The sequence below is a fragment of the Phycodurus eques genome, chromosome 13 (assembly GCF_024500275.1).
Source record: "Phycodurus eques isolate BA_2022a chromosome 13, UOR_Pequ_1.1, whole genome shotgun sequence".
Taxonomy (NCBI): Eukaryota; Metazoa; Chordata; class Actinopteri; order Syngnathiformes; family Syngnathidae; genus Phycodurus; species Phycodurus eques.
This window is the reverse complement of record NC_084537.1, coordinates 23,428,941-23,456,844: the sequence shown is the minus strand read 5'-3', so window position 1 is coordinate 23,456,844 and position 27,904 is coordinate 23,428,941. Positions and strand designations below refer to the sequence as shown.

The 27,904-nt window shown below is 42.4% G+C and overlaps 1 protein-coding gene across 1 annotated transcript in view; it reads right to left on the bottom strand.

Annotated features, from left to right (window-relative positions):
• Window positions 1-27,904, bottom strand: part of cdh2 (cadherin 2, type 1, N-cadherin (neuronal)) — a 65,341-nt gene that overhangs the window by 5,600 nt on the left and 31,837 nt on the right. Inside the window, exons 3-15 of the mRNA XM_061694643.1 lie at window positions 18,186-18,397; window positions 13,931-14,098; window positions 12,723-12,878; window positions 11,826-11,970; window positions 11,563-11,735; window positions 9,319-9,456; window positions 8,769-8,954; window positions 7,847-8,100; window positions 7,372-7,514; window positions 6,350-6,583; window positions 5,075-5,308; window positions 4,732-4,871; window positions 2,053-2,217 (exon numbers count right to left, since the gene is read on the bottom strand). Of these exons, the coding sequence (XP_061550627.1) occupies window positions 2,053-2,217; window positions 4,732-4,871; window positions 5,075-5,308; window positions 6,350-6,583; window positions 7,372-7,514; window positions 7,847-8,100; window positions 8,769-8,954; window positions 9,319-9,456; window positions 11,563-11,735; window positions 11,826-11,970; window positions 12,723-12,878; window positions 13,931-14,098; window positions 18,186-18,397 (2,348 nt within the window). The remainder of the gene's footprint in view (window positions 1-2,052; window positions 2,218-4,731; window positions 4,872-5,074; window positions 5,309-6,349; window positions 6,584-7,371; window positions 7,515-7,846; window positions 8,101-8,768; window positions 8,955-9,318; window positions 9,457-11,562; window positions 11,736-11,825; window positions 11,971-12,722; window positions 12,879-13,930; window positions 14,099-18,185; window positions 18,398-27,904) is intronic.

Here is a 27,904-nt window from a genome sequence, read left to right as displayed (position 1 = left end):
ATCTGCAGCCAAAACGCTACGGGCAGCTTTATAAGGTTAGACAATCAAGCAATGCAATTTCATTCTGGCACAGTCATCCACTTGTTGGCCTCACTCATAGACCAGCTCTTTCAGCTCTGCCTCCTTTACGGCCACTTTCTGAACCTGCCACAGTGACAGCTAATGACTTTAATAAAACATATAAACCCAACAAACAAACCACAGTAAGGGGGTTCAAGATGAAGACACATCTATCCTGGAACTGAGAATCAGTGGTTCTCCCTCTTCTTATGAGGAGGGAGATTCAGTTCTCGTCATGTTCGAGAAGTCATTGAAGTTAAGTTGGGGATTCTGCACTGTTTTCTGCCTTTAGTTCCTCCACAGAGGTCATAAACCACTGTTAGAGGGCTCAAGATGAAGACTTATCTATCCTACTGGAGAATTAAGAATCCGTTTTCACTGTGCTTACTAGGTTCTAGTCATGCTTGAGTAGGGGGTGATTCAAATTTATGGTTAGGATTCTGGATGATTGGGACCTAGAGATTTTTGTCTGCTGCCTCATTCCCTCCGAAATAAGAGGGGTCAAGAAAAAGGGTCGTCTATCGAGAGCCACTAATCTGTAGCGTGTCCACGGTCATGGCCACGTCATAGGCATTCATTCTGATTAATGGTTGGGATTCTGAATTATTGGGGGCCTGGTTGTGGTTGTCAGCTGCTTTCAATGTCTGCACTGTGTGAGGTTTTTGTTTTTGAGTTTTAGTGACAGTGGAATCTAGGACAAAAAAAGCCAACATTCTCTGGCACAGAGCTTTTCTGGGTCGCCACTTGCTGTGACTACGAGGTCTTCTGAGGATCCGACAAAATGAACAATGGCGGCAATTGTGGTCTATCGCAACATATCGCTTTCCTCGGTTACGAGGTGTATTGGCAACGCGACACGGGTGTAAAAGACTGGAGGAGAGGTGAGGGGATGCGAGTGATGGATAGCCAGACGGCAGAGTGCTTATCTAAAAACATGGTTGCCATCCAAAAAGCAGGCGAGAACTCTGATTATAATGCTGAGAAAGTCACGTCTTTTGGTGTTGGTAAAAAATACATGACTGCTCTTTTCATTTGACATTCTCCCTTCAAGCTGGAGTCAATGACGGCCTCAGGCACTCCCAACTTGTATTTTATTCTCCTTCTCTTCCGACACCTCTACTTCTGTAAGGGGGAAAAAAAAAAATCATATCTAACTGTGTTAGCATCATGTACTCTTCTTCCTTTATACATGTCTGAGTAGACGTGTGCAAGACTCCTAAACTTGCTTCTTCTTTCTTCTGGGAGAACAATCGGAATAATATCAATTGATTCTGTTGGAGGTCAATTTTCTCTCGAGTCGGCATCATCCAGAGTTCTCTAAACCAAATTGTTTATTATCAGAAACTTCCATAAAAAAAAAAAAAAAAAAAAAAAAAAAAATCAGCCTTTCATTCATTTCATTGTGCACCCTGGGATTGGATTTGCTGCTGTGGCAAAACAACATTACTTTTCAATAACTCTGTGTGGTTTGTTGATTTATTTTTTATTTTATTTTTTGTACACAAGTAGATGCAGCATTTATCCACCTGTGCAGAACCCAGCGAAAGCAGAATACATACATTACTTGAAACATGAGCTTTGGGGTGGGAGAACCTGATTTTGATTTTATTTTTTTTTTTAAAGATAGATGGACCGGATCATTTGTTCAAACGTAAAATATGTAATGATAAATATAATTCTCTCATTTTTTAAATAAAATTTTAATTAAACAATAAAATAAAAGCAAGATGAAATGTATAATATATATAAACTAAAATAAAATAAACCAATTATTTAATGAGCTAAGTGAATATCAAATAAATAATAAATACATTGTTAATAACCAATTTTAGAAAATAAATCCTAAATTAAAAACAGATATATAACAGGACTCTTGATAAGGTAAATGCTTGGTAGGCCTCTGCGTCGACGTTGACAACACCCCCCAATTCCATGCGTTTGCCTTTTATAGCGAAAACGGCAAATTTCACAGTCAGTGTTTTAATTTTTTACCTCATTGATGAAGTCACCAATGTCTCCAGGGTGGGGGGCGGCAGACCTCATGGGGTACTGTGGTTCGGGGTGGAGGGGTCTCTCATCGAGACGTCGAATCCCTACGGGTTTGATGGCCTCCGGTTCCAACGTGTCCGGCTGCTGGAGCTGACTCAGATCGTAATCCTACACAACAGAGACAGATGGGGAGGGAGGAGGGAGACGTCAATGAGGTGTGTGATAAGACCACCGACCTGAGAGTGCTGATTGCGCAGTCAGTGTAATAGAGAGTTCTGACACTGTTATTGGAAAGCCGTGGAAACAGGAGACACGTCATACGAATGTGCCACAGCCACAGGAAGCGCAGCCGCTAATCAATGGCGAGACGCGGCATGGTGGCTATGCATAAACCAGGGCTAATCCTATTAACATTACCAAGGCAACGCTAAGTCGTTGGCCGAGAGAGGGAGTGAATGGCCGGATGGTATCATCGCAACAGAAGATATGGCGTGCCTAATAAGCATGCGTGATGGATGGTCCCTAATCCGGCCATCTCTTAATATCCCCTTTCAATTCAGGTGTCTTTTCTCAGTTACGACACGTGTACGTACAGCTTCTTTCCTGCAGTGTGATGTATAAATGAAAAGTACACCGACTCTACTCCACACACATCAGTATCATCTCCTGTCTGACTGGATTACTCATGTGTACGCTCATGCCAGTAAACCCTGAGGCTGCGTTGGATTAGAACGCTGGCTGGCCATCACACAAGAATGTCATCCATCGTCTTTGGTCCGTTCCAGGCTGACTCCTGCTTGAGCATCACACACCAGAGGGGTCACAGGAATTGAAACATTGCCACATTACTGGACGAATTACACTTTTAACACACCCCATAAATCCCTTGAAAATCCTAATACGTCGGACGCTACGACGTCTACCTTATGTTTTCATGCCTACGTGGTTATGAGACACCGTCTCTTGAGTTAATATGCAGGCGACTCATCTGTTTGTTTACCACACAGCATGCCGGTGCAGGTATATAATCAGACGTTTTCTCTGAGCTCAACTTGATCATCTGTCTGCCTGTGATAGTGACTGCTTCACAGGGCAGCAGCAGCTAAAATCATACACTGTGAGAGCACCAAATGGACTGACACTTCAATTTCCTCCCTGGTGGGAGATAGGGAGAACAGAGGTGGGTATTATACAGACCACAGCGCCGGGAAAGTCAGGTCCATTTTTTTTTTTTTTGCCAATACTGACTCCCTGGACACCGCAGCCAAGGCCGTTTTAACCTGCTGTCCTTTGTGCCATTTAGAATGGAAGCTTTTTGCCTTTCAGTAAATGGCAGCTTGTACTGAATTTGCTTTTGAGCAGCGTTACTTTCCTTTTCAACACATCCTGCTCTACAACGTTTGTGCTTTATGTGTGGACATAAATACACCGGCGGGAGCTCTCCTCTTCCTCTCTCTCTCTGCATGCAGACGTTTTGATGGTCTTGCAGGCATATTGTTACCTTACACAGAGCTTCATTATTGGCGCACAGCAGATTCCTGTCTCTAAATGACATCAGCGCACCAATTACAAGTCTCCGAGGCTAATTTGCTGCTGTGTCGGGTCAGAGCGGGGTCTCCCGCTTATTTGTGTAATATGCGAGCCACTACCGCACTTGAGCCAGCGAGAGAATAGCCTATGTGGCATAACGCCCCCCCCCAAATGAACTGATTCCGTCGTGGTAACAAGGGGTTATTAGGACAATTGAATTTGTGTCGCTGTATGCCTGATCAGCACAGCGAGATACAGAGATGCGACTTTATTTTTGCCTCTGGCGTTTGTTCAGGATAGGGGCTGCGATTGTTTGGGATGTAAAGTGAAAAGAAGTTGCACTGGAGAACATGCATCCAATATTTCCAGAACCAACTGGACCACAGCTCCGTTTGTATTATTGATTCCGCTGTTCTGCCCTTATGCAGAACCTTCACAGTTAAATTGTCAAACTCCCCATTTAGTGACAGACAGAGGAGTTGTAAGTACATCTGCACTGGTGTTTCGCTGCTAAATGCTTTAACCTATGCCAAGGATCCTCAATAGGTGGGTTCTACACAGACCCAGACTTAACCAGTGCAAATTCTGGGGGGCATTCATAGTCCATAATCTTTATTTTTAACTTGTGCTGCTTTTCTGGTCTGTACGATAGAGACAAGAAAGATAACATGCAATGAAAAACCTTCCATGTGGCATGTCTACAAAAATCAAATATATTCAGAGCAGCTTTATGAGTGGGTGTGTGCGAGGCAGGAAAGCGGTGAGAAGTCCAGTAAAGAAAGTTTTACAAACAAATGTACTTTACAACTAGAAAACAGCAAAGGAAATGAGTAAATGCTGTTCACTTGTTAATATTAGTTCAGTGTCTATCAAAAATGTATAATTGTGCAAATATTAGGGCTCTCAATGCTCACATTTTTCTTTGTTTCTTTATTATAATCACTGTATACATTATGTTCCAGACCTTGGCATGGAGACATTTTCAAGGACCACGAAACAGCCTTAGTCATCATTTGGAATGAGAATTTTCCATTGCAATGACTGATTGCTTGGCAAAAACAAGTAATTTCAGGGCATTTTACCTAATCCACAGTGTTATTAGAGATTTTACTCTGTGCGTGTGTGTCTGTGTGTATGAGACATCATTCCTACCTGATCCTCTTCTCCGCCGCCTTCCTCATCATACTTGAGAATGTTGTCTCGCACGTCATCCTCGGGATCGATGAGGAGCTGCTTAGCCTGCCGTTCTTTATCACGGCGCTTCATCCAAACCACAAAAAGTAGCACCAGAACTGCGACGCGCACAAACACGTGGTGTCGTATTACAAAACAGAGTCATATTTTCATTCACGTGTAATCGGATCCTGTGTCTTAGCTTTTCAGGCCGGATGTAGACTATATATTTGTTTGATAATCCTGTGCTAATCTAATCATCATTGGGATCATGTTAGGCTGTTTTGCTAATCTGCGATGGCAGCGTTTAGGTGACACTCACTGAGGAGGATGATGATGCACAGCAGGATGGAGATGATGGCGCCCGTGCCCAGGCCGGCGGCCATGATGTGCTGCTGGTCCGTGCAGTCGCCGTTGATGTCGCACTGGCACACTTTGACCCTCAGGTGGGAGGTGTTGATCAGGGGCAGGTTTCCAGAGTCCGTGATGATGATGGGCAGGTCGTAAATGCCGCTCTCGAGGAAACCGATCTTGAGCCGCAACTGAGCGTAGTCGCCTGTAGAGAAACAAAAACGAGCCAGAAGTACTTAAAAGTGGCGACGACAAATACCATATTTCCTCAAATAGTGGCCGCCCTCTAGTAGCCGCCGGGCCCCAATCCATTGGTTAGTATTAACACCTCCCTAAAATACATGTCTAAAAAAATGGGTACTAACTGTAATCACTGTACAATTTAACTCTGTTGCTGAAACAAAACAGCAGCACCAACTGAAGAACACATTAACACTCTGATGAATTAAAGGGTAGAGTCTTACTGCATGCTGTATACTAGTTCCTTGTGCAGTATTAAAGGTGACTTAATGTTACATGTGCACAATTAGCGACTAAATTATCTGTGTCTATATTTATGTTCAGCCTAATCCGCATAGTTTGTTGTCATGTCACAGAATGTATCCATAATATTCCTTTTAACTGGCACTTTGAATTTGCATAATCTGATATGTTAAAATATTAGCCAACCCATCCAGCTGTACATATGAATATGGTATGTACCATAAATTTCAACTTGCATTACCATATAAAATCCAAAACAAGGTTTTGGGATTTGAGGCTCACAAATCTACTGAATGACATTGGATAATGCTGCTTAAGCTTAAAACTCACTGCGATTATCCAAATAGTATTATCCAAAAAAAGATATACCAGTATTGTATTTTAACACAGAGGTCTCTACAGCTAGCATAGGTCGAGTGTTTTTTTATAGCAGAATGTATACAAAACTTCAATTAATTAGGGCCATGTTCCCATCCCAAATTGTTAATATTACTAATATTAGCAGCACTAATTGCCTCTGGCGCAGTCAGGTTTGCAACTTTAAATATTCAATACGAGACATGATGCTGACATGAGACATTTTTTCAAGAAGAGACTGAGGGCAGCAAGAAAATGGGAAGGTTGTAGGTTAGCGACAGACTGCATATAAATATGGGTTATGTCGCTACTGTAGGAACTGAACTCTTGGAAGTTGAGGACCCCGTGTATCTGATTGTTTTTTTTTTTATTATTATTATTTTAAAGCATCAATAGTCATTCTTACCACTGATTCTGGTGATGGTCCAGTTCCTCTCGACATCGACGGGCATGTTAGGCAACTCGAAGGCAAAGGGCCCAGCATTGGGCATCAAGTCGCCATCGATCGCTGTGATGTTGATGGCGTTGGGCTCGGGTTTCTCACATATTTCTACTTCCTTGGGGAAAACCCTCGGGGCGTTGTCGTTGATGTCCAGCAGATAGATCTGCAGAGTGCCCGTGCCACTTGCTGAAGGGCTGCCTGCATTCGCCATGAAACACACATGCATACTTATTATTTAAGGAAATCTTGAAAGTTGATTGCAGAATCATCATGCGGTGGAAGAAGAGGAGAAAAAGTGGTGAGTGTTGTGTTTCCAGCCAGCTATGCACTCCAGTGGGATTGGGCCCATCCAAACTGCATACTGATCTAAGAAACTATTCTCAAGTGAGGGAGTAGACAGAAAGTGCCGTATTAGAACATTTGGATACTCGTGTGTGTGTGTGAGAGAGAGAGGAACGTCTTCCTGACCAAGGACATAGGCTGGGAATACTAAAGCAGCCAAACAGAGGCCACTGTCGCTCCTCTCAGGCTCCTCTATGTATTCACTGTGCTAAGAGGCTTCTTTACCATTCAGGCCACGCTCAAAGGAGCTAGTCATCCAGTCCTGACCCATTAATACTGAGAAAACCTCTTTACTGGCAAAGTTTTAAGCCTATTGGACTACGCTATGCTCTGCAGAACAGGGTAAACCTGAACAGAGGTAAATGCTCTTCAGGGAAAAGGCGAATTTATCCATGCAGCTGTATGCTTCTGAGATTGTTAGCACATCAGCATTAAGGTGAATGGTGGTCAGTGGCTGCCATGGCTTCAGTCATGGTGGATGTCTGTTGTCGTCACACAAGTGGCCAAATTAGATATGTATCCTTCTAAAGGGCATTAGCTCCTTTTGACAATAGTAATTTTCAAGCATCCCGACAGAAGCAGCTAAACCATGAGAGCAGTGCATTTGAAGGCGCTTAACAATACACATTTGCATGGTTACGTACCGTTGTCAGTGGCCAGGAATGTGGCATTGTACAAGCTGTTCTTTACAAATGGTGATTCTCTGTCCAAAACGGCGATTGTTGTGATTCTACCATTGTTGGGATCAATTCTCAGCCACTTGGCCGGATCCAACAGTTTAGTGTAGCTGATGACAGACAAAGACAGACATTCATAATCACCTCACTGAACTTCGATCAAAGTTTAACAGGCACAGTCTTGTTTCACAAACAGTAAAATCTGTGGGAGGCAACCAAGCAGCTCCAGATACAAAGGTGCTTAAACAAGTGATCTGAAATTAGGACTGATGATTGAAGACGCAGTCAAGCTAACTCATCATATACTATGAATTTCGCATGCGGAGTCATGAATATTCACTGATGGGAGCCATTAATGTCATCACTGTTGCCGTTGCTGATTACTCGGGTGTGATTTAAACATAATGAGGACGATACATGTTTGCCAGTTTAAGCCTCCTACCGGATACTTTGCTGCATGTAACGATCAGGGTCCTGCGCCGTGAAGGTGGTCAGCATGGACTCGGGCAACATTCCCTCTTCCAGTTTAATGAGCTTGGGGTTGGGATCGAAGTAGGGGCTCTCGTTGACGTCCATCACTCGTATGGAGACGGTCGCGGTGGACTGACGGGGAGAGTGGATGCCTCTGGCGAGTGGCACCTCGTTCCTCGCTTCCACTGTCAGCACGTACGCCCTGCTCATTTCATAGTCAATGGGCTGGAAAAACACAGGGGACAGAGATAGTGAGGCATATACATCATCACGTGAAATACATTGTGGAGGAAGGAGGAACTCGCATTAAATAGCTGAAAATGGAATGAGAGTAACAACGCAGCGAATTAAAGCGTTTCCATTCCCCCTCCCTAAAACTCCTCCTGTGAAAGCCCGCAATAGACAACTATTCGGTGCCTTGGTGAATTAATGGAGAGAGCAAGCCCGCCAGCTGATTATTAATTACCTTCTTCTGTTTGAAATACAAATGAGAAGACAAGACACAAATTAATCTGGCTGATAAACAACTATTATCTGTTAGAGTTGCTCCTAAATGCCACTGAATGCTTGTATTGTTGATAGCTGCATTCATGCCTTGAGAGCTACAGTACATAATAATAAGACATTCCTGGATCCATCTACAGCAAGGATTCTCAACTGTTGGGCCACGGACAGCAGGACAGAACTACCGGTATATTAAAAAGACTTAATCTGTTTTGTAAATCTCCCGTAGCTGTGAACATTTGATTTACTCCTATTCTTTCTGTGCAATTTTCTAATAGTGTGCTTGACTTGACTAAAACGTAAAGATGTGTCAGCCACCTTGAAACATTGAACTTATAAAGGGAGTCTCTATGGAATACAATGGGTGAGGTTTGAAAAGGTGACCTTACCTTGACAACCGTTACCAGCCCCTCGTTATTGGTGGGATCAGTGGGCACAGAGAACCTGCCGGTGGGGTCACCCCCAGTGATTTTGTAGACTGCATTCCAGGCCTGAGTGTTGGGTTGGTCGTTGTCAGTCACCGTCAGGTTGGCCACGATCACGTTCACACGGTTTTCGTGCACCTTGCCGAAAAACTGCATGAATTAAGCATGAGATGTAGAGGAACAGGCATACTGTTAGTGATGCTGGGACCAATATTGGGTAAACCGACACGGAAGGTATCTTATCACGTCGTCATGGTCATCTCGTCCCCTGTCTACATCCAACAACACAACAGTAACATTACGTCTCACTAAGTGCTTTTTGCGCTCTGGCTGACATCCCCTATGTGTGTGTGTGTGTGTGTGTGTGTGTGTGTGTGTGTGCTTGGCTGACTGCTTGTGTAGCTGAACTTGAACTAAATAAGAGAGCGGCGCTGCTGCCGGCACGCATACATATTCACGCTGAACCGGAAGGCCGTCACCGTGTCTGGGTCTCGGCTAGGTGTTGATTGCTTACCGTCTCAGCTGTGAACTCTGGCGGGTTGTCATTGATGTCAGTGACTCTAATGACGGCGGTGGCCGTGTTGGACAGGCCGTACATCGGGTTGCCCTCGGTGTCAGTGGCCTGGATGATCAGCGTGTACTGAGGCACTTTCTGTGGTGGGAAAAGGTGAATGGTTTGAGAATAATATTGCAATTGTGTGGCTATAGATATTTTCAGTTGCCACCAAACAACTACAGTCTCCAAAATTGTAATGCACAGTCCAATGCACCAAAAGTAGTACAATTTGCAGTTCAACTATAGGGTCCTGCCTCAGAAGTCAAACAAAATTTGGTGTTCATACCGTTTTCGAAGTTATTCCGACAGAGATTCCGTTAGCACATCAGCCTCACAGTTCTGAGGACCCGGGTTCAAATCTGGCCTCGTCTGTGAGGAGTTTGCATGTTCTCCCTGTGTCTGTGTGGATTTTCTCCAGTTACTCTGGTTTCCCCCCACATCCCAAAAACATGCATGGCAGGTTAATTGAAGACTCTAAATTTACTCTAGGTGTGAATGATTGTTTGTTGAAATGTGCCCTGCGACTGTCTGGCGACCAGTTCAGGGTGTACCCCACCTCTCGCCCAAAAGGTAGCTGGGATAGGCTCCAGCACGCCTGCGACACGAGTGAGGATAAGCGGTGTAGAAAATGGATGGATGGTGCCCAAAGTTTAGATTCAATAAATTTACTCTATTTTCTATGGGGAGGGAAAAAAATTAACGTTACAACAACTTGGAATTCAACCAGTGTCACAGAACAGATTCTGTTTGAATTTGGCGGTCCCTCTGTAACGTATTAACAGTCAATCACAATCAAATAGATTGTGGAGGATTTTTACTGGTTCCCCGAGCAGGCTGATGAAGCGGCATAGAATAATAAAAAATGTGCACAACTAAATTGAAACAAAGTTTAAATGGCTTTCTTATTCCGATGCCTAATATTGATTTGTTCCCCAGGGAGGGAGGGAAGGAGGAAGTTGCACCACTGCCACACTTTACTGTACACCAGCACAAAGCTGACAAATGACTACTTCCACATTAACAGTTACTCAGGTGATGGACTAGTCACTCGGTAATGAGAATAGGGCAAATTACTTTCACGGTGGCGACTGTCGCACATAAAACGGCGGCCCCAAGGCGGAAGTGATTGAGCAGCAAGCAAGCCAGATTGCCCTCACTAGGATTACATCAACTGGCGTGTGCTTTGTATTTCATTTTATTTATTCCCTCCCACAGCTATGTGAGCCAATTAGGGGAAAAGGTGGTTGTTTACAGCATAAGTAAAAGATCTGTGCTTTGGAAATGAGGACAGAGAATGTGAGGGGAGGAGATTATTAAAATGATCGGCGATGCGAGCAACATTCTTGTCAGAATAAATGTGTGTGGAAAAAGCCAAGGCCAGCTCGACTTGTAATTTAAGTGGTAATCAGCAAACGTACTTTGGCTCGTTGGCTCTATGAACAAACATGCCCAAGTTGTGATTGCCGTCATATTTAACAAACACACGGCTCAACTATATAAAAACTGTTGTGTTGCCATATCAACAAACAATGTAAAATTATAATGAAACAAAGAATGGCTAGAGGTTTTGGAAATAACCCCAACACATTATAAGCACCATCCATTTGTTTTGTAATATCACTTGGATCCTGTGGAGGCAACAGTATGTTGGTGGAGTGCTGACTGAGTCAATGTCTCATTTCACTGGCCAACAGTGATACAGCATGACAGTTGAGTAATACAATAGCTTCTCTTGCGCAGATTCCCCAGTTCATGCAAAATGATCCGACATTTAGCCTTTTACATAGAACCCAGCAAAGGAAGGATCTTGCAACAACTATGTGCGCCCACACGGTGGCACGGCATGGCACAATCACACCCCTTTCCCGACATGCCGCAATTCCAACACACACAGACACCTTCCCATACTCTTGATATTACCCCCTAAGGTGGAAGATTGCAGTGTGGACTTTGTTTCCCAGTATTTTGTGTTGGTGTGAGAGCGGCTTATGCAATGTAATGTCTGTGTTTCATCAAAAATGTTCAGCGCTACTTTATTTTAAAGACTAAAAGGAAATTATTGATTTTGCAGGGGATTTGTGCTCTCTCAGTATTGTCTAATTTGGTCGTTAAAATTAAAAGTTCTTTCATCAGTCGAAGGCAAAAAACACAAAACACAAAAATGAAAATAAATGTAAGGGAAGAAAAACAAAAGCTACTCACCTCTCTGTCCAAGCCTGCTGCCACAGTAATGATGCCTCCAGTTTTATTATTGATGGTGAACATGTTGGAGGTGGGACTCTCAGGGTTCTGAGACAAGATCTTGTAGCGGATCATCCCATTAGCAGTTCTGGGATCATCTTTGTCGACTGCTGTTACCGTCATGACAAATGTGCCTTTTGGAGAGAATGACACAGAAAAACAGTATAAACACAGTGCAACAATACGCTCGGCTCTTTATACTGCATATATACTGTTAACGTTACCTGGCTTGGAGCCCTCTGGAACTGTACCGTTCCAGATGGGGTGGTTGAATTCGGGCCTGTTGTCATTCATGTCGATCACATTGATCACAATGTCGATGGGATTTTCTACTTGGTTGCCGTTCAGGTCCACCGCATGAGCTCTCAGCTGAAGGACGACAAGGAAGGAAGATTCTTGAGCAAAGAAATATCTGACCAGCAGTTCATGTCTACAGAAGAGTTCACAAACCAAGGGACCATAACTGGGTCATGGTTTCATTTTTACTGGGTCGCCAAAGGCTATTTCTATTCATGATTTCTTGGCAAAGTGCTTCTGAGTATCATGATTGTTGTTTCAATAGTTTATTTACAGCATGTGTCAATAGAATGGCAACGCATGAAGAAAACCTGGTTTATAGGCCGTCTGAATATTTCTAGCTCACTAGTTTCATCAGCTTTCAAGGTTTAAGTGCCTTTCAAAGACCACACACTCAAGTGTTGGCTAAGTCGGTTATCCAGTGATCTTCAAATTCAAATTTTAATTCAGCCATGATTCCTTCTCATGCACGTGCAAAAGGCTGCGCTAAAAGTTTATTGCAATGTCATTGAAGAGCCACTGCAGTAGAGAGCACTTCTTGAGAGATGAGGATTATCTTAAAATATCCAACACACACACAATCACACACACACACACACACACACACACACACACACACACACACAAAGTCCTTTAAATTCTCCGACGGATAAGTCCAGTTCTCTGGGAGCGCCACATCACACCACAAGTCTTCATTGAGTCTGAGCAGACTGTTTAGGCTACACATGACCCTGGAGCACATACCAACCAGAGGGAAAGTACAACGTTGCCAGAGTGAGAACAAAAAAGGCAGATCATAAGGAAATCATTAGGTCTTGACTTACATGGAAGTTGGAAATATGCTCTCGATCCAGTGGCTTGTTAACTGAGAGTTCTCCAGAGATCGGGTCGATGAGGAAGATGCCGGTGGGAGGTTGGTCAGCACCAGGGCCTGTCACGCTGTATCTCAGAGATCGGTTCTTGTCATGGTCCGAGCGGATCTGCAGTTGGAATGATTTGTTACAACACAGCTTAAGAACTTGATTAATAATAATATAATACCACACAAATAATTATCTATCGTGAAGCTGACAGACTTATTTGTTGTCAATAAATGTGAACAAAACATTCGACAATTACCTAGTCCCCGGGTTACATGACATTACATACTGTACATAGCTTACTCAGTCCTTGATTTTTTTGGTGGTTATTTATATCTGTATCACGTTTGAAGGGTAATTATCTTTTTTTTTCTCAAAATCTATATAAATGTATTACATTTCTAAAAATTTCTAAGCCAATCCCTCATATCATAAACTATACGCAGCAGGTCGACATACGCTAATGATGCCCGTTACTTTGTCTGATTGACAGGTCATTCCAAAAGCAGTGATGATATTGGTTTATGTGTGGTATTGGAGTTCTGTCTGGACGAGGATATTTTCACTTTGCTGTTGTTGTAAATTGAGACCCTCTGCGCCTTCTTCCTGGTCCACGCTGAGCATCTCATTTCCTACTGACAATATGATCCGCTAAGCCCAGAAATATCCAATTTAATGTGGCTTGCATTAAATATAATACGTACAAATTGTGTGCAGAGGACCTGATAAGAGATTCAGCTTAATATACCGAGAAGGATCTCCTTCTTAACTGTCCTGAGGAGTGCTTGTCCTTTGTCAGCCACCCACACTGAGCCTCGACCACAAGACTGTTGTCAATAAAAGGCAGTTGAATGTGTCCTTGAGCCATCATAAAAGCAGTATAATATCCAAGGAACTACTCCGCTGGTGAGCACTTAAACTTTTGCTCTGCCGTCATATGATGACACATTCGACAGTATGGCCCTTAAAACAAAAAAATGCGTAGGAGTGTTGGACGAGTTTGACCTTCAACAAAGAGCTGTAAATAAGAAACATTTTCTTCAAGTCTCATGGCTTTGACCTTCAGAGTGGAAGGTCTGGACTACGGGGGAGCTACAAGGTTGTCATATCAAGCAAAGAAGCCTTTTCACTCAAGTTGTGAGTGGAGTACAATTGTGTGTGTGGGGGGTTACCCGAACAAGCTCCTGTGGGAAAGGACCTCGCGAGTTCTCCGGGACATTGATTGGGGGAATGACCCAGTCTCTCTTCATGCGTTTCAGCTGGCTGTCCAAGTTTCGTGATGGAAATGCTATTTCCTTCAAATCCTTGGACATGGTGGGATCATAGGCGGCTTCAATGACCTGGAACAAAAAATTATATGATTTGGTACGTCATACATACATATAAAACGTGGCCATGTTATTTAGGGCAAAACATGACAGGGTGTTAGTATTTCCTATTACTACAGATGGTCCTCGGGTAACGAGTTAGGTTCCTGCGGTGGCGATGTAAACAAAATTTAAATGTAAGTCGGGAAGCATCGAAGTCTATCACTAATCCACGCGAACATAGTAGTTAAGTAAATATAACTTAATAATAACATAATTACAGTAAATGTGTATGACAAACACTGTAAAACAACCGAATGAAAACCAGTAAAGGCCTCTCTATACTCCTGCGCTTGCATGGGCGACAGCGCCCGCATTGCATCGCGTGAGCGTATTACAGCGTAGTATAAATTAGGCAAAAATATTATTGTGTGGAATTAGTTGATTAATCATGTCTCGAAGCAACGGCGGCAAAATGGCAGGCACTAATTGCAACCAGTAGAGGTGCTGTTGAGTCACTCAACTAGTCTGCCATCTACAAAACAACAGGATGATGCAAGGTATGGGATGTTTAGCTACATTCATGCTATGCTAACATAGCTAATATTATTTTATCCAATACAATATTGGCATTGTAATAGAAGTTCAGAACATTCAGAGAGCCATAAATAGAGTATTAAATTTTCTCAAAATGCAGTCAGATGCCGTCCCTGGTCTCAAGAATCAACACTACAGCGTGATTCTCTTCGACGATTCTCTGGTGTATGTGGTTAGTGCAAGAGCAGCAGTACACCAACAGCTACGCTTGGCTTCAAACGGCAAACCTCATCTCGTGTCATGATAAAATGCACCCACACAGACACAACCGGCTCCCATAATGGATCTGCCATCCTCCCTCAGCTGTAATGAATGAGATTTGAAACAAAGGAGGATGGTACCTGCAAGCCAGACACTAAACACACAGATGGCTCAAATTGCCTATGCTGCTCCAGAGACACGAAGGAGGGACTGAAGTCATGCCATGGAAAGTTACAATAACCTTGAACACAAGGCGGGAAAAAAAAACAACAACAAAAAACTATGTTAAATCAGTCAATGTTGAGGAATGTTTACTGGGCTCAGCCCTTTAAGTCTTAATACTAAACCAAGGGTGGGAAAGCTACAGATCGTGGACCATATATGGCTATGGGGGGACCTTGATCAGCCCACTGTGCAATTGTAAAAACAAACAAAAGAAAAAACAAAGAGGAACTGTTATAAAAAGCAAGCAAAAAACATTTTACCCACAAATACAGTATGTAACAATAAACATTTGTTCAGCATGTTTTATCCTGAACCAAAGAGAAACCACAGAAGTGAATTACCACTTTGTCACCCTATTAACGACATGTACCCATTGCGTGCGCACACACACACTGACCACTGTCAAACAGCTTCCACTAATCATGTTTGAAATTTGATTATAGTGCTTTCACACACTGCACAAGTAACAAGGCTAGCAGACATACAGAGAAGCTGTGTGCATGCGTTGCAAATATCTATTACCTTATTAAAATGGGCAAGAGTGAGAGTAGCAATTATTTGCAACCTGCGTTTGGAATGATGAATTACATGTTGTGTTTGTTCAGCCTGACGTGTAGCTATCTATCTATCTATCTATCTATCAAGCCCCCAACCACACACACAAACACACACTGTTCTGACAGCTTCAGGGCCTCAACATTGGAGTGTGATTTACCCTTTAAGAAAACTCCCCCGTTTCCACTTCTTAAGTATTGCTTTGTTCTGCAGAGTTCGATTGGAGGTAGACATAGTCTCATTCTAATGAGGTTATTGTTTAGTTGTCAGTGATTAAAATTTCTCCCCAAGGCAGCCATACTCGTGGTGCGAATAATAAAAAAATAAAAGTAATCACAGATTTGATAAAGAGATCATCACCAGATGCAAACAACACAGAAGCGTAACCTGATTTATGATGTAAAAAAATGGCTGACAGTTTATCTGTTTGAGTAAACTATTTATCTTACCAATAGCAAGGACTAATAGTGTCATTAAAATCCTATACCTGTAGTTGCATTTGTGTGTGGCTAATGATAGTGCTTGGAGATGCTGCGAAATCATGACTGGCTAAGAAATGTGCCTGCTGGCCCCAAGAATAACAACAATTTGTTTTTAATCTGTGACCACAGAAAATTACGTTCCCATTTCCCATCATTTGTCCTTTGTTGCACACGTTTACAAATATTCACTTTTAGTCATAATTTGCTTATGAAAGTTAGATGGATTAATAACACAGCAAACACTAATTGCACAAACTTTGGAATTTGAACATCCATCCATTTTCTCTACCGCTTCTTCTTACTCGGGTCGCGCGGGTGTGCTTGAGCCTATCCCAGCTATCTTCGGGCAAGAGGCGGGGTACAGCCTGAACTGGTTGCCAGCCAATCGCAGGGCACATAAACAAACAACCATTCGCACTCACATTCACACCTACGGGCAATTTAGAGTCTTTAATTGACAGTTGGGAAAAATAAGTATAGTAACAAATCTCCAACTGTCAGCGCTCCTCATTAGACCTCATTTCAGCCAGCATCAAAGGATTATTGCAAGATGCTCACCTATGGAAATATGTGGATGACTGAGCAGAGGCTTTGGGTGTGTTAAGTGATGTCCATTACAGTTACTGGTTTCAGTTTCGTTTCTCATGTTTTGTTCCCTTTATAGTTTGCTTGATACGTTTCTCAGCCTGAGTTGATATTGACCACGTATTCTGTGAACAAAGGACTGTGATGAGTATTCTGTGACTGTTATTATGCATTTGAGGCAGTTTGTTTGTGCCATTTGAAGAGAAGCAACACTGAGTGAAAGTAGACTGCTATGTTAGCTTCTCACATTATCCACTAACAAGCTAGCAGTCAAATGTGATCCAAAGGTAGAGCGTTTTATGTCATACACGTCATAGTGGTTGATTTCAGCTGACTTGATAACGTTAAAATGTTACTTAAACATGACTACAATTTGGACCCTGGAACACATTATTCCAAAAAGAACCAATAGACCTTTATTAGAATTGATATTGTTTTAAAATCCAAACAAGTCAGGGATTGCTGTTTTTGACTTTGGTGGTTCAACTGTTAACACAAGAGGTTTGGCTACGGCCTAGCATGCATCACTGTAAGAAAACATGTCTGTCTGTGTAGAGTCTTGCTGAGCAGGATCACATAATTCCCTGGCACTGAAGTTAAAACCTACAATCCTAGAAAGCCTTTAGAAGTTTCTTTCATTTCCTGACTGACTACAAGAAGGAACGATGCGGGATGTATACATCTTTAATGTGAACCTTCTCTCATCCTCGGCCAAAGAGAATGTTGACATATGAGCACTCGGACGTCGTAATTAATTGCTGACGACTGCTCGTCTTGTCCAGGAGAGCTCAAACAGATGCTTACTGTCTCGAAGAGATCGTGCAGAAGCAATAAGCTTACAATCACAAGACGCGCTCACTGAAATCTATTTTATGAGCAGTCGTTGCGCATCTGCTCTTGCTAGACACTGACCGTGTTAAGTATATGTTTGTGCTCCACTAAATTGACACATTAACTTTTAATTAGAAGGCATCCATCTTGTCTCATGGAACACCTGCTACAATTTGGGGAACTAGTCATCTGTGAATGTGAAGTGCAGCTAATCAGTGTAAGTTGATTCACGCAAGGGCAGAATTGATCATTCTGGTTTTCTACTGCAGTAAAACACAACAATGGACCAACAGAAATGAACAGTGGCTTCTAGGAATTGCCTTCATCGACTGTAGGAAAAATTAATCATTGATTTGAATTTTACTGGATGTTCTCAACAGCTGTTCCACGACAATCTCGGAAACTCTTCATCTATAAAGTTGCAGTGCAGCTAAATCAGTGGCAGTTGATTGACACAAGGGCATAATTTAACAATTGGGCTTCCTACTGCAGTAAAATACGACAATGGGCCAACAGAAATAAACAGTTTATTTTAGGGATTCCCTTGGACACCTGAACACTTATAAGGAAGATTAAATTTTTCTACTGAGATGGGTGAATGTTTCTGAATATCCTGGAATCCTGTAAATGTGCTGCTTCCTCACCTGCTGGTTGGAGGGTGTCAATTTGACAAGGGTTATCCATTGCTGCTGAATAGTGTCGTCAATGGCCTTGATCAGCAGCGAGGACGTTTGGGGTCCAGAGAGCTGCAGGTTCCTGGCAGCATAGACCACCCCGTCGGCTTCTATCCGTAAATCCTCCGGGTTGTTGCATTCGAAGCGCACCAGACCCCCTCGGCCGCAGTCGACAAACCTCACTGCAGAAGAGAGATAAAGTTAAGAATGAGCGCAGAGGTGAAAAACAATTCTTAAAAAGGACGAAGACGAAGGAGGTGGAAGACAGACAGCTAGAAAAACACACAGAGCAACGGAAGGTCCACAAAGATTTTGTGATTTCCTCCGTCATGTTCATAAATTATTCACTTCAAGCTGTGCCCCAAAGGTATCGCTCAAAACAGGTGCAGAGGAACATCGAGTTTGAAGAGGAAGCAACTGAAATTGAACTTTAAGAGCTATTCCGGGGGGAGGGGGGGGGGGTCCAAAAGGTGCATTAGTATATCTTGAATTTGATGTGCAGATTCGTGCATCCAGCGTATGTACTGTATAATCGAGCAGGGACCTTCACATGCTAGTTTTGTTGCTCACAGCATTCAGGGATGCCTTGGATGGATGAATCCTCCACAGGCACAAGTGAGGGCTTGTGATGTTTATTTCATCACAACATAACACACAATGCACACATGCACTAAGCCACCAAAGACAGGTGTCTCATGGGGGCTCCAATTCCAAGCGGGGGTCTTAGTGGCAGCATCACAACACTATGTTACAAGTGAGTGGCCGTATAGCATAGCATAAATGGATAGACAGACAAATATGCTGTTTATTAGACTATACATTGATTTTATCGGGCTGATCGGTATCGGTCGATATTTAGCATTTTATGCTGATCGGCTTTAATGTCATAATTCGCCGAACCGATCAAGACATTTACTCCGCGTCGCCGCATGCACAGTATATTTGAATCCAAAAGCTCTTTTTAGCCTTGTCGCGTGTCTTTTGACGTAGTACTGTAAATATCTGACGGCCAATTAAGTTATTTAAAAAAAGAAAAAAAAAACATGTGACAACACGTCTGAGACAGGCAACACGTAATGGCTGGATCAAACTACAAGACAAATTTGCTCTTTCACGATTGCATTGTCAGACTACTGCAATGAAATATTTTATTCCAATAACACCGCATCCTGTTTTTTTACGATCATTGGGCTACATGAGATACATTCGTTACAGTGACGACGACAACAAGAGTGGAGCGCGCCAACGGTATTATAAGGACAAAATGGGGGAAAACGTGTGTTGGTGTTCACCGGTGATCAGGAGAGGACGTTTGTTTAAGGCTTGCTTGAGGTATGTTCACGTACATTTAATACGATACGGCTCACAAGCAAGCAATAAAATGTTATGTAGCCTAGCAAGCTACTACTAGCACGAACGGTTCGACGTAAACATGCCACCGTTCTGTCTAATCATGCTCTAAAGTTTCGGTGTGGTGAAGTAATTTAATTAAAAATAAAGTAATTTAATTACAGTAAGTTAGCACCCATTATTTCTGTCATGTAACATTGGTTTGACCTGACTGATTAGAATACACAATCTGACTAGAGCAGTGATTTCCAACCTTTATGGAGCCAAGGAACATATCTTACAATTGAAAAATCTTACGGCACACCAACAAACAAAAATGTCACAAAAGGTGGATACATTAATTACTTCCTACCATCTAATAGAAGACAATTCATTTGTTCTCTCTGTCACTATGCTTCACTGGCATGGAACAAAGAGGAACAAAGATACATTATTTATTGTAAATGTATATTCTTGAGCAATTAAGTACACAAGTATATACAGTAAATGAACAGGTCATTTAAATAGACACATTCCTCCATCTTGTGATTGGATCGGTGGTCAGTTTTTTAAACTCGCTGATCGTGTAAAGCCTACTGTTTATTGCTATATAATCCTTTTGTCTTGGCCGGTTTAATGCTCATCTTTACGTACAGTGCACAAAATGGCACAAAGGCAATGATAAAAAGACGTTATCCAGGTATACAGTTTCTGTAGAAGCTCTGGTGTTGCTGCTTTGAATTATTCAAGCAGATATGACTATTACTTAACAAAAGCCTGCAAGGGGGCACCTCATCTTTCCTTCTGCCGCTACCTTGGGGACCCAAGAACCTGACGTCAACAGAGAATCATTTGCACTTGGATGAAGTTCCTCTGGGCTTGATCGGAGGATGCCATAGATCAACTTGGCATCATAGTTTAACCTCTAGGCCTAATTGAATAGCCAGTTTCACACCTTGTGAGTTATAAAACCGTGATGACAGAGATGAATGTTTACTTTATTACTTGGCCTGCGTTCGACAGCAGACAACCCTATATAGCTATACATTTTCCTGGATCTTTAACTGTAGTGATTCCGCAAAAATCGGCATATCAGAGCCGTGATGGTAGATCCGTAGATAATACCGCAACTGTGTGTGCATTCACACAGCGACATAGCAGTTAGCATCAGAGAATTTGATGACGTCAACACTGGTGTACGGTGTGGCAAACGCCTTGTCACTTGTACAGCGACAATTACTTTCAACACAACAGGGCAGGAGAAGTGATTGTCCGGTATTAAACTTCACACCCCCATTCTGGCATTGCAGAATACGCAGTACAATTACACAATTACACAGTCGTCATTCCACCTCTGTTAAAGCTCTGATGCAACCTCCAAAGGCGCAAAATGCCAGGTTGACTTTGTACCCCAATTCTATGTCAGTGCTGTTTGCACAGAACAGTCGCATGAGAAGAAAAGCTGAAAAAGGACCTTTTTGCACTCTAGTTCTTTGTCCTAGCTCTTGTATAATGTATGCAGTGAAAGTGTTTAGCAGTGACTTGACAACAACGTGCCCCCGTGATTTCTTTTGCTTAGCTAAGCTCAAACTCCTAAACATTTTCTGAAATTTGGAAAGCACAATATCACAGAGTGGCTCCACAATCCACAGTCATGCAACAAATTCCTAGCAAGCACAACCACCTCCAATGATAAAGGATGGGGGAATGTCCCTTCTGTGTGTATTCATTTATCAAATTTGAAAAATTCAGTGTGTCGGCATAGCTATTGCAATCTATATCCGGACGCATTTGCTCCCCACACTAGTGGGCCAAATGAGATCTTGGCTGCCACGCCCTATCAGACATGTCGTCATGGGTACAACGATAAAGGCTTCAGCCCGGAAAGAAATGCCGATGCAGCAGGAGGGGGTCTGTGGGTTAAAAAGGAGGGAGTGGGTGGGACAAACAGGCCCGTCAGCAGAATGGCCTGTCCAACTAATGCCCTGCACCGGGGCCTGGAATTACCTCCGACTCAATGATTCTATTCAAAGTTTGCATGCCCCCCCATCACTGACAAGCAACACAAAAACCCTGGCTAACCCCAAGTGCCATAGTGCCTCTCTATTGTTTGCTCCATCACGTGAAAATTCGTACTCACATGCACACAAATGGTTAGAGCGATAGCAAGAGATTCATTTTGTTTGTAAGACGGAATGTGTACTGTGACGCCACATTAGGAAATGAAAGTATTTCGCAATCTCCTAGTTTATGCCTGCTCAACTTAGGTTTCAAGTAAGAAAACACTTGCAGTCCCTCTAATGTGCTGTAAATGTGACAAGCTGGAAACCATCTCAAGGGAGATCATCCCAACGTGCACCATCATTCGCTTGCGGGAAGTGAGGTCACCAACAGTTGAGAATTACTCAATAGAGATGCATATACCGGTAGGTCCAGAAATCCAGGAACAAGTCAGACCCAGTAGGCATTCATACCCATCCTCCACCCTAACAAAGAGCAGAGCACCCCAGACTAAACACAAACTCTAACCAAGTTCAGAGGAACTAAAATGATGCAAATTAAAGCAGAGGATCCCACTGAATGTGCTGTGTAAAACCTCCAAATTATTTACTGAAGTCATACTTCAAACCAGTGTAATCTGCAATTCGTACTGTATTTAAACACTGTGTAACAAAATTGCTGCTACTATGGGAAAATGTAAATGTTTGTTATTCTTTCCAGTTGCACTTTTATCTAATTTGCTGTTTCAGAGATAATCTCCCTAATCGACCTTGTCTGCTGTAGTGCCAACTCAACAAAATGCCTTTCTTTCTAGAACATAACACGATAAAAGAGAACTGGAACTAGATGACCTAGTAAGGGCGATTCGACTCAAAAGATGATACTAAATTCTGTCACGTTTACAGAATATAAATCATTTGCAAACAAGTATTTTATTCAGTATTTTTCAGATCGTCAACTGCTTGGAGCCAAAGCTTGGATCTATAAATAAAGACATTTGCCTTTAGCCAGACTAAAGTCCTTGGAGGCTTTCTAGTAATGCACTTCAAACGAGCAAAGCATTCCACACATTTATTGTTGGTCTGCAAATATGCAATGGTTTTTCATGACAACATTACATTAAGTGTTATGTTCAATTCAAGTGTAACCTTTTAGCAGTCCAGAGAAGTTCAAAGAAAAATTCAACAATTCTTAAGAGTTGTTTGCCAGAGTTAAATCAGAGGACTCCTGCTAAGAATGCATTATATAGCGCCTCAAAAAAAGCATTGTGATATGACTTTCGCTTATCACACTCATCCACATTGCAATACACAGTGAGTGATAAGCACCATGACAGACTGAGTGGCTAACATAGATTTGGATGCTCCACTGATTCCAAGGAAACTGACCCCGAAAGGATTTTCACATTGTTACTTGGTGAGTGGAAGTAAGACTACTTGATAGGTAGCTATATTCACATGAAGAAAACACCCCAAAATACTGTGTTGTTCTTCTTTTAGATTGTTATTGCATATCCTTATTTGCATAGGGTACAAAGGGTGGGTGCTTTGACCAGGAGGAAAATACCATTGGCACTCTCCATTGGTAGTCTAATCCCACATAAAGTACTATGTACTCCAGCTAAGCAAAAGATATCTTAACGAAACCATCCACTGTGAGCTTCTTACAGTGACATTTAGTGATAGCCCCTTATTCCCCGGGCAAATCCAGTTTATCTACAAAAAGAGAATTCAAGTTGACAGTCTTTTTGAAACGCTTTGAATCTAGGGATGTCTGCGGGTTAGCTGCAAAAGACAAGTTCTGAGGGCAGTTATTTACAGAGGTATGTTTGTCAAATAAAATGATTTTATAATACAGTACAATCAACGGCAAGCATTGTGTGGATTATTGTGTCACTGGAGCCAGAAGCTGATAAGGTTAATCTTCACCTTTCAGCAGATATCAGGGCACAGCTGTGCTGATTTTGTCTGGCAAGTTATTGAGGCAAGTGGCTTGATACATTAGTGAGGCATTAAGTGGTTACTAGGATGTCCGACAGACCTTTAGCAAAGCTAGCTGGAAAAATATACAAGTTCTGATGCAAATGCGATTTAAAAAATGAGAAGTCTCTTTGACACAGGATCCCTGCATCATGACCAGAACAGTAGCTCTGGAATTTATCCACCTGGTTCTTTTAATTTACACAGAATACACCAAAACAAGGTAGTTTGATACTAACCTTGGATCTCAGATTTGAGATGGAGCATTTGTATGACCATTTTCACATTGTAGAACCTGTTCTTCCACCCTACCTTCTCCAATCATAAAGGCCATTCTCTAAAAACAAATTAACCTTTTAACCACTGGTGTTGGTGGTGTCACCAGCGGGAGGGAAGCAGTGATAGGCACGATGAAGAAAAAAAGCTGGTTTGGTCAAACTAATCAATGTGAGGTTGTTTAGAAACAGCATTGTCTTTTATATTCAGACCGTGACGAGGCCACTATTTCAACAACCATTCATTGCAGTACTACGCATTTTGAAGTACCATGATGGAATGACAGTACTGGTACTTCCATCAATGAAATAACTTTTTTTGATGATCTTATAAGACTTTTTGATTACAGTCGTTGACAAGTTCCTGTCATAGATTCGCTGAGTGAGGAAAAGCAGACACAAGCCTAAGTGTGCCAATGGTTTCCCCACAGGGACCATCAGCGTGCAGGGTTTTTTATGGAAAAACCTATTAGGTGACTTGTGCTGTGATGTCAATGCCTCAGTTCTGCTTTTCAGCACGTGGGAAACTTGCTGTAACCATGTTCTCTGTACCCGCAATAAATATAGTCTGTCATGTGCTGCTCTCAATATAGAAATCCTTGTTGACTGAAATAAGAAATTTGACAACTTGACAAATCAAATAAATGTCGTGTGCTGCCGGATACTTACTTTAGCACTTATTTGGGTTAGGATGTAAATCACTGCGGTCAAAGAATTCGGCCCAGTTTGTTTGCACGAAGGAGTGGAGACATATTGTTTCCATTACATTCCTGACAGAATGCATATTTGTCATCTGTGCAGTGAGCGGGTTACAACCGAGCCGCATTCTGGCAAACATAGGGATGGCAAGAAAAAGTTCTATGAGTGGTTTGAGAAATGTATTTGACAATTTTGATAATTAAAAACCACAAAAAAAACTTTTCTTAATGGCTATGGACATGGAGAAGTGGACGATTGGTTTGAGGATTCAATCAGATGCAAAGTTGGTGTTCAATATAAACGTGATACTGGTGTTCATTCAGTGATAAATCAGATTAAACTGGGACCTTTAGAGGGAGACAACAAAGCACACAGTTCATTACAGCTTTGATATCCACAGGGCAAAGGTTGTGCAAATGAATGTGCGGGAAGACAAAGCTGTCATCCACACAGGGTGACCGCCGAGGAAACCGTATGTTATACATTTTCATGAAATTGACGCGTAGTATATTAGGATGTGATTAAATTCTGACAAACTGTCAAACCGCCAGCATGATCACACGGCATGCCGTTCACTTAGTAGTGCAAGAAGCAGACCATTGACCATTATTACAATCATCATCGTGCATGACAAGAAGTCTTCAAATGTGATGTGCTTCACAAAGAGTAGCAGATGTATAACGCTAATCCTCGTGTCTGCAAGGGATGTCATATGATAACCATCTTGGCTCCTCATTTTGCTAATGCTTACAGCAAGTTTTGTATGTAGTAATAACGACAATACTCGTCTGCAAAGCTCAGGTAAAATGCTCCATTGGTTCCAATTATAAATGCATGCACGCACACACACACACACACACACACACACACACACACACACACACACACACACACACAACAGGCAGTATGTTGAAAGACAATTTTGCAAAGAACAAATGTCGAGGCTTTGAAGGCCATTTTGTCACGTGTATCTTTGTCACAAGTTGTGCTGGATTTTGGAGAACAAAGCCAATGGAATTCTGGCTTTTCTTCCTTTTCCATTTTGGATAAGCCAGCACACGAACAGCAGGCACGTGCATCCTCTTGGCCGAGAAACAAATCAGCAGACAAAAGAAGATGAGGCTGACGGCCGCTGGAAACCACTATTATACTGTGTGATGGCATCTGAGACACTCAATCTCAGGCACCAGACATTTTGCATTTTGCACACCCCAAAATGTATTGTTGCTGTGTTACATACTTATCGCACACAATCCTCTAAATTCAAAAATCTATTTCAAAATTCCCAAAAGGGACTGAGTAAAACCTAAAGCTGCTGAGATGTCTAAATACTTATTTTCAAGCTAAACAAAGCCAATCAGTCAGTGGTGGGTGGCAGTCGCACCTATCAACCATTATCCTTTTTTTTCCCTTTTATTTTCACCCCCCAAACTTTGCCACACTTCCCCAAATACCAGGGAGTCTTTCTCTAAAAGCCCTTCATAATAACAAAATGAACCAACCCGAGGCTATATAGGCACTGCCTCTAGTGAAAGGCTGTGGGGGGGAAAGGGATGGGGGTGGGAAAAACAATGTGAGCAAGAAAAAGAAGCCTCTTCAAAGCGAAGGATTAGGGCAGTTGCCAATACATACGATGTGTGTGTGCATTTGCCATAGCACGTTTGAATCAATACGTGTCAAATTTCGCTTGAAAGGCAATTAGCCTGTGCTTGACAAAGAATGAATAGCAGGAAAACACACATTACAAAGACAAGAGCAATGTTGCTCTAAAATGCTTTCAAGCTTTTTCGACTCTGACAGCTTGTTGTGTGCCGCTTGACTTGCACAGACAAAGAAGCGACAGGAAGCATACACTTGTGCATGTGAAAATGGAGTCTTACAGCATCAGACGGGTTTTGTGGAAGCATCAGGCCACAGTTGAGATCTGGCCCCTAATCTATGTACTCTAACCTGCTTGACCCTCCCTCCCAACCATTTGGCCTCAGAAGAAATCGACAGAGTTAAGTAGAAAATGGTTGCTGGTGAAAGTCTGTGTCTCAATGAGGAAGGCATGATTTTAAGAGATGACAAGGTTGTCTGCCACCCAGAGAAAAAGAAATCAATTTAAAAGCTTTTGTGAATGCTATGAGTTGACCTGACCTGGACGCCCCGGCTGTTGCCATGGTAGTCAAACTACAGCGCTGTTCAAACGTTGCCCCCCCCCCCCCAGAAAAAAGAACAAGCGATATTAATTCCATAATTGTTCCGTCCTGTGATTTGTATTACATTACATTGGCGCACTACATCATAATGAACCATCCATCCATCCATTTTATGTACCGCTTATCCTCACTAACATTTCTCCCTAATTAGTTGTTTTCTAAAAACATAATATATCTGTTAGTAGAAATATGTGGTTGCTTATATAGATGCGAGTGATATTCAAAGCTCTTTTAAATAAGTCTCTACCACTTTAACAGCTGTTGCCAACAGCCCGCACAATCAGAGTGAGTAAACACGCAATTTAGCGGCCACTTTTTATGATTTTAGCAAAAGACCACGATCATAATAGATCATTTGCAACAGGCCCACCAACAACCACGGTCAATCTGTTAGAGCGAACATGCAATTTACCGCCAACTACTTTGGATCTTTGCAATGCCTAGATCAGACTCTAGGATTTTAGAGATTTTCAGACTCTAGGATTTTAGCCCCGATATTGGCCCAATATTGGCTTGACATTTTGTCAGGAATGACAAAACTTCTTGTAGTGTAACATAATCCACAACCAACGATAGCCCTATGAACCCATAAACAAAAGTCTAGCATGTTTGATTTTTTGGATATCTTCCGTGTAGTGTGACATAACGACAAATCTCTTGACAGCGCACCTTAATGTCAACCAATATGACATGGCATTGTGACCAGTGCATCGCCTCCCGTGCTTGCCATTGTCAACATACTTGCACACCGTTGTCAACATTCACGCGCACAAACCAATATTTACCAAAGCTTTAGAGCAAGATTCGACAGAACGGCGGCATGTTTACGAGCAAATGTTAGTGCTAGCACTAGCTTGCTACGCTACATAACATTTTGTTGCCTGCCTGTGAGCCGTATCGTATTAAAAGTACGTGAACATACCTCAAGCAATCCGTGAATGACTGTCCTCTCCGAGCACCGGAGACGACCACGACACGTTTTTCCTCATTTTGCCCCCCCCCACCACACACATTGGTGTGGCACATTGTCATCGCCATGGCAACGAGTGTATCCGATCGCGTTTTCTGGTTCCGCCTCTCAGTGTTTGTTATGACAAGATAAAGTCCAGTGTTCGGCAACGACGGGATGCGGTGGTATCGAAATACATGTGTAGTGTTGCCACTGTCTGCCTGAGATATGGCAAGATTTGATGGCAGTAGTCTGA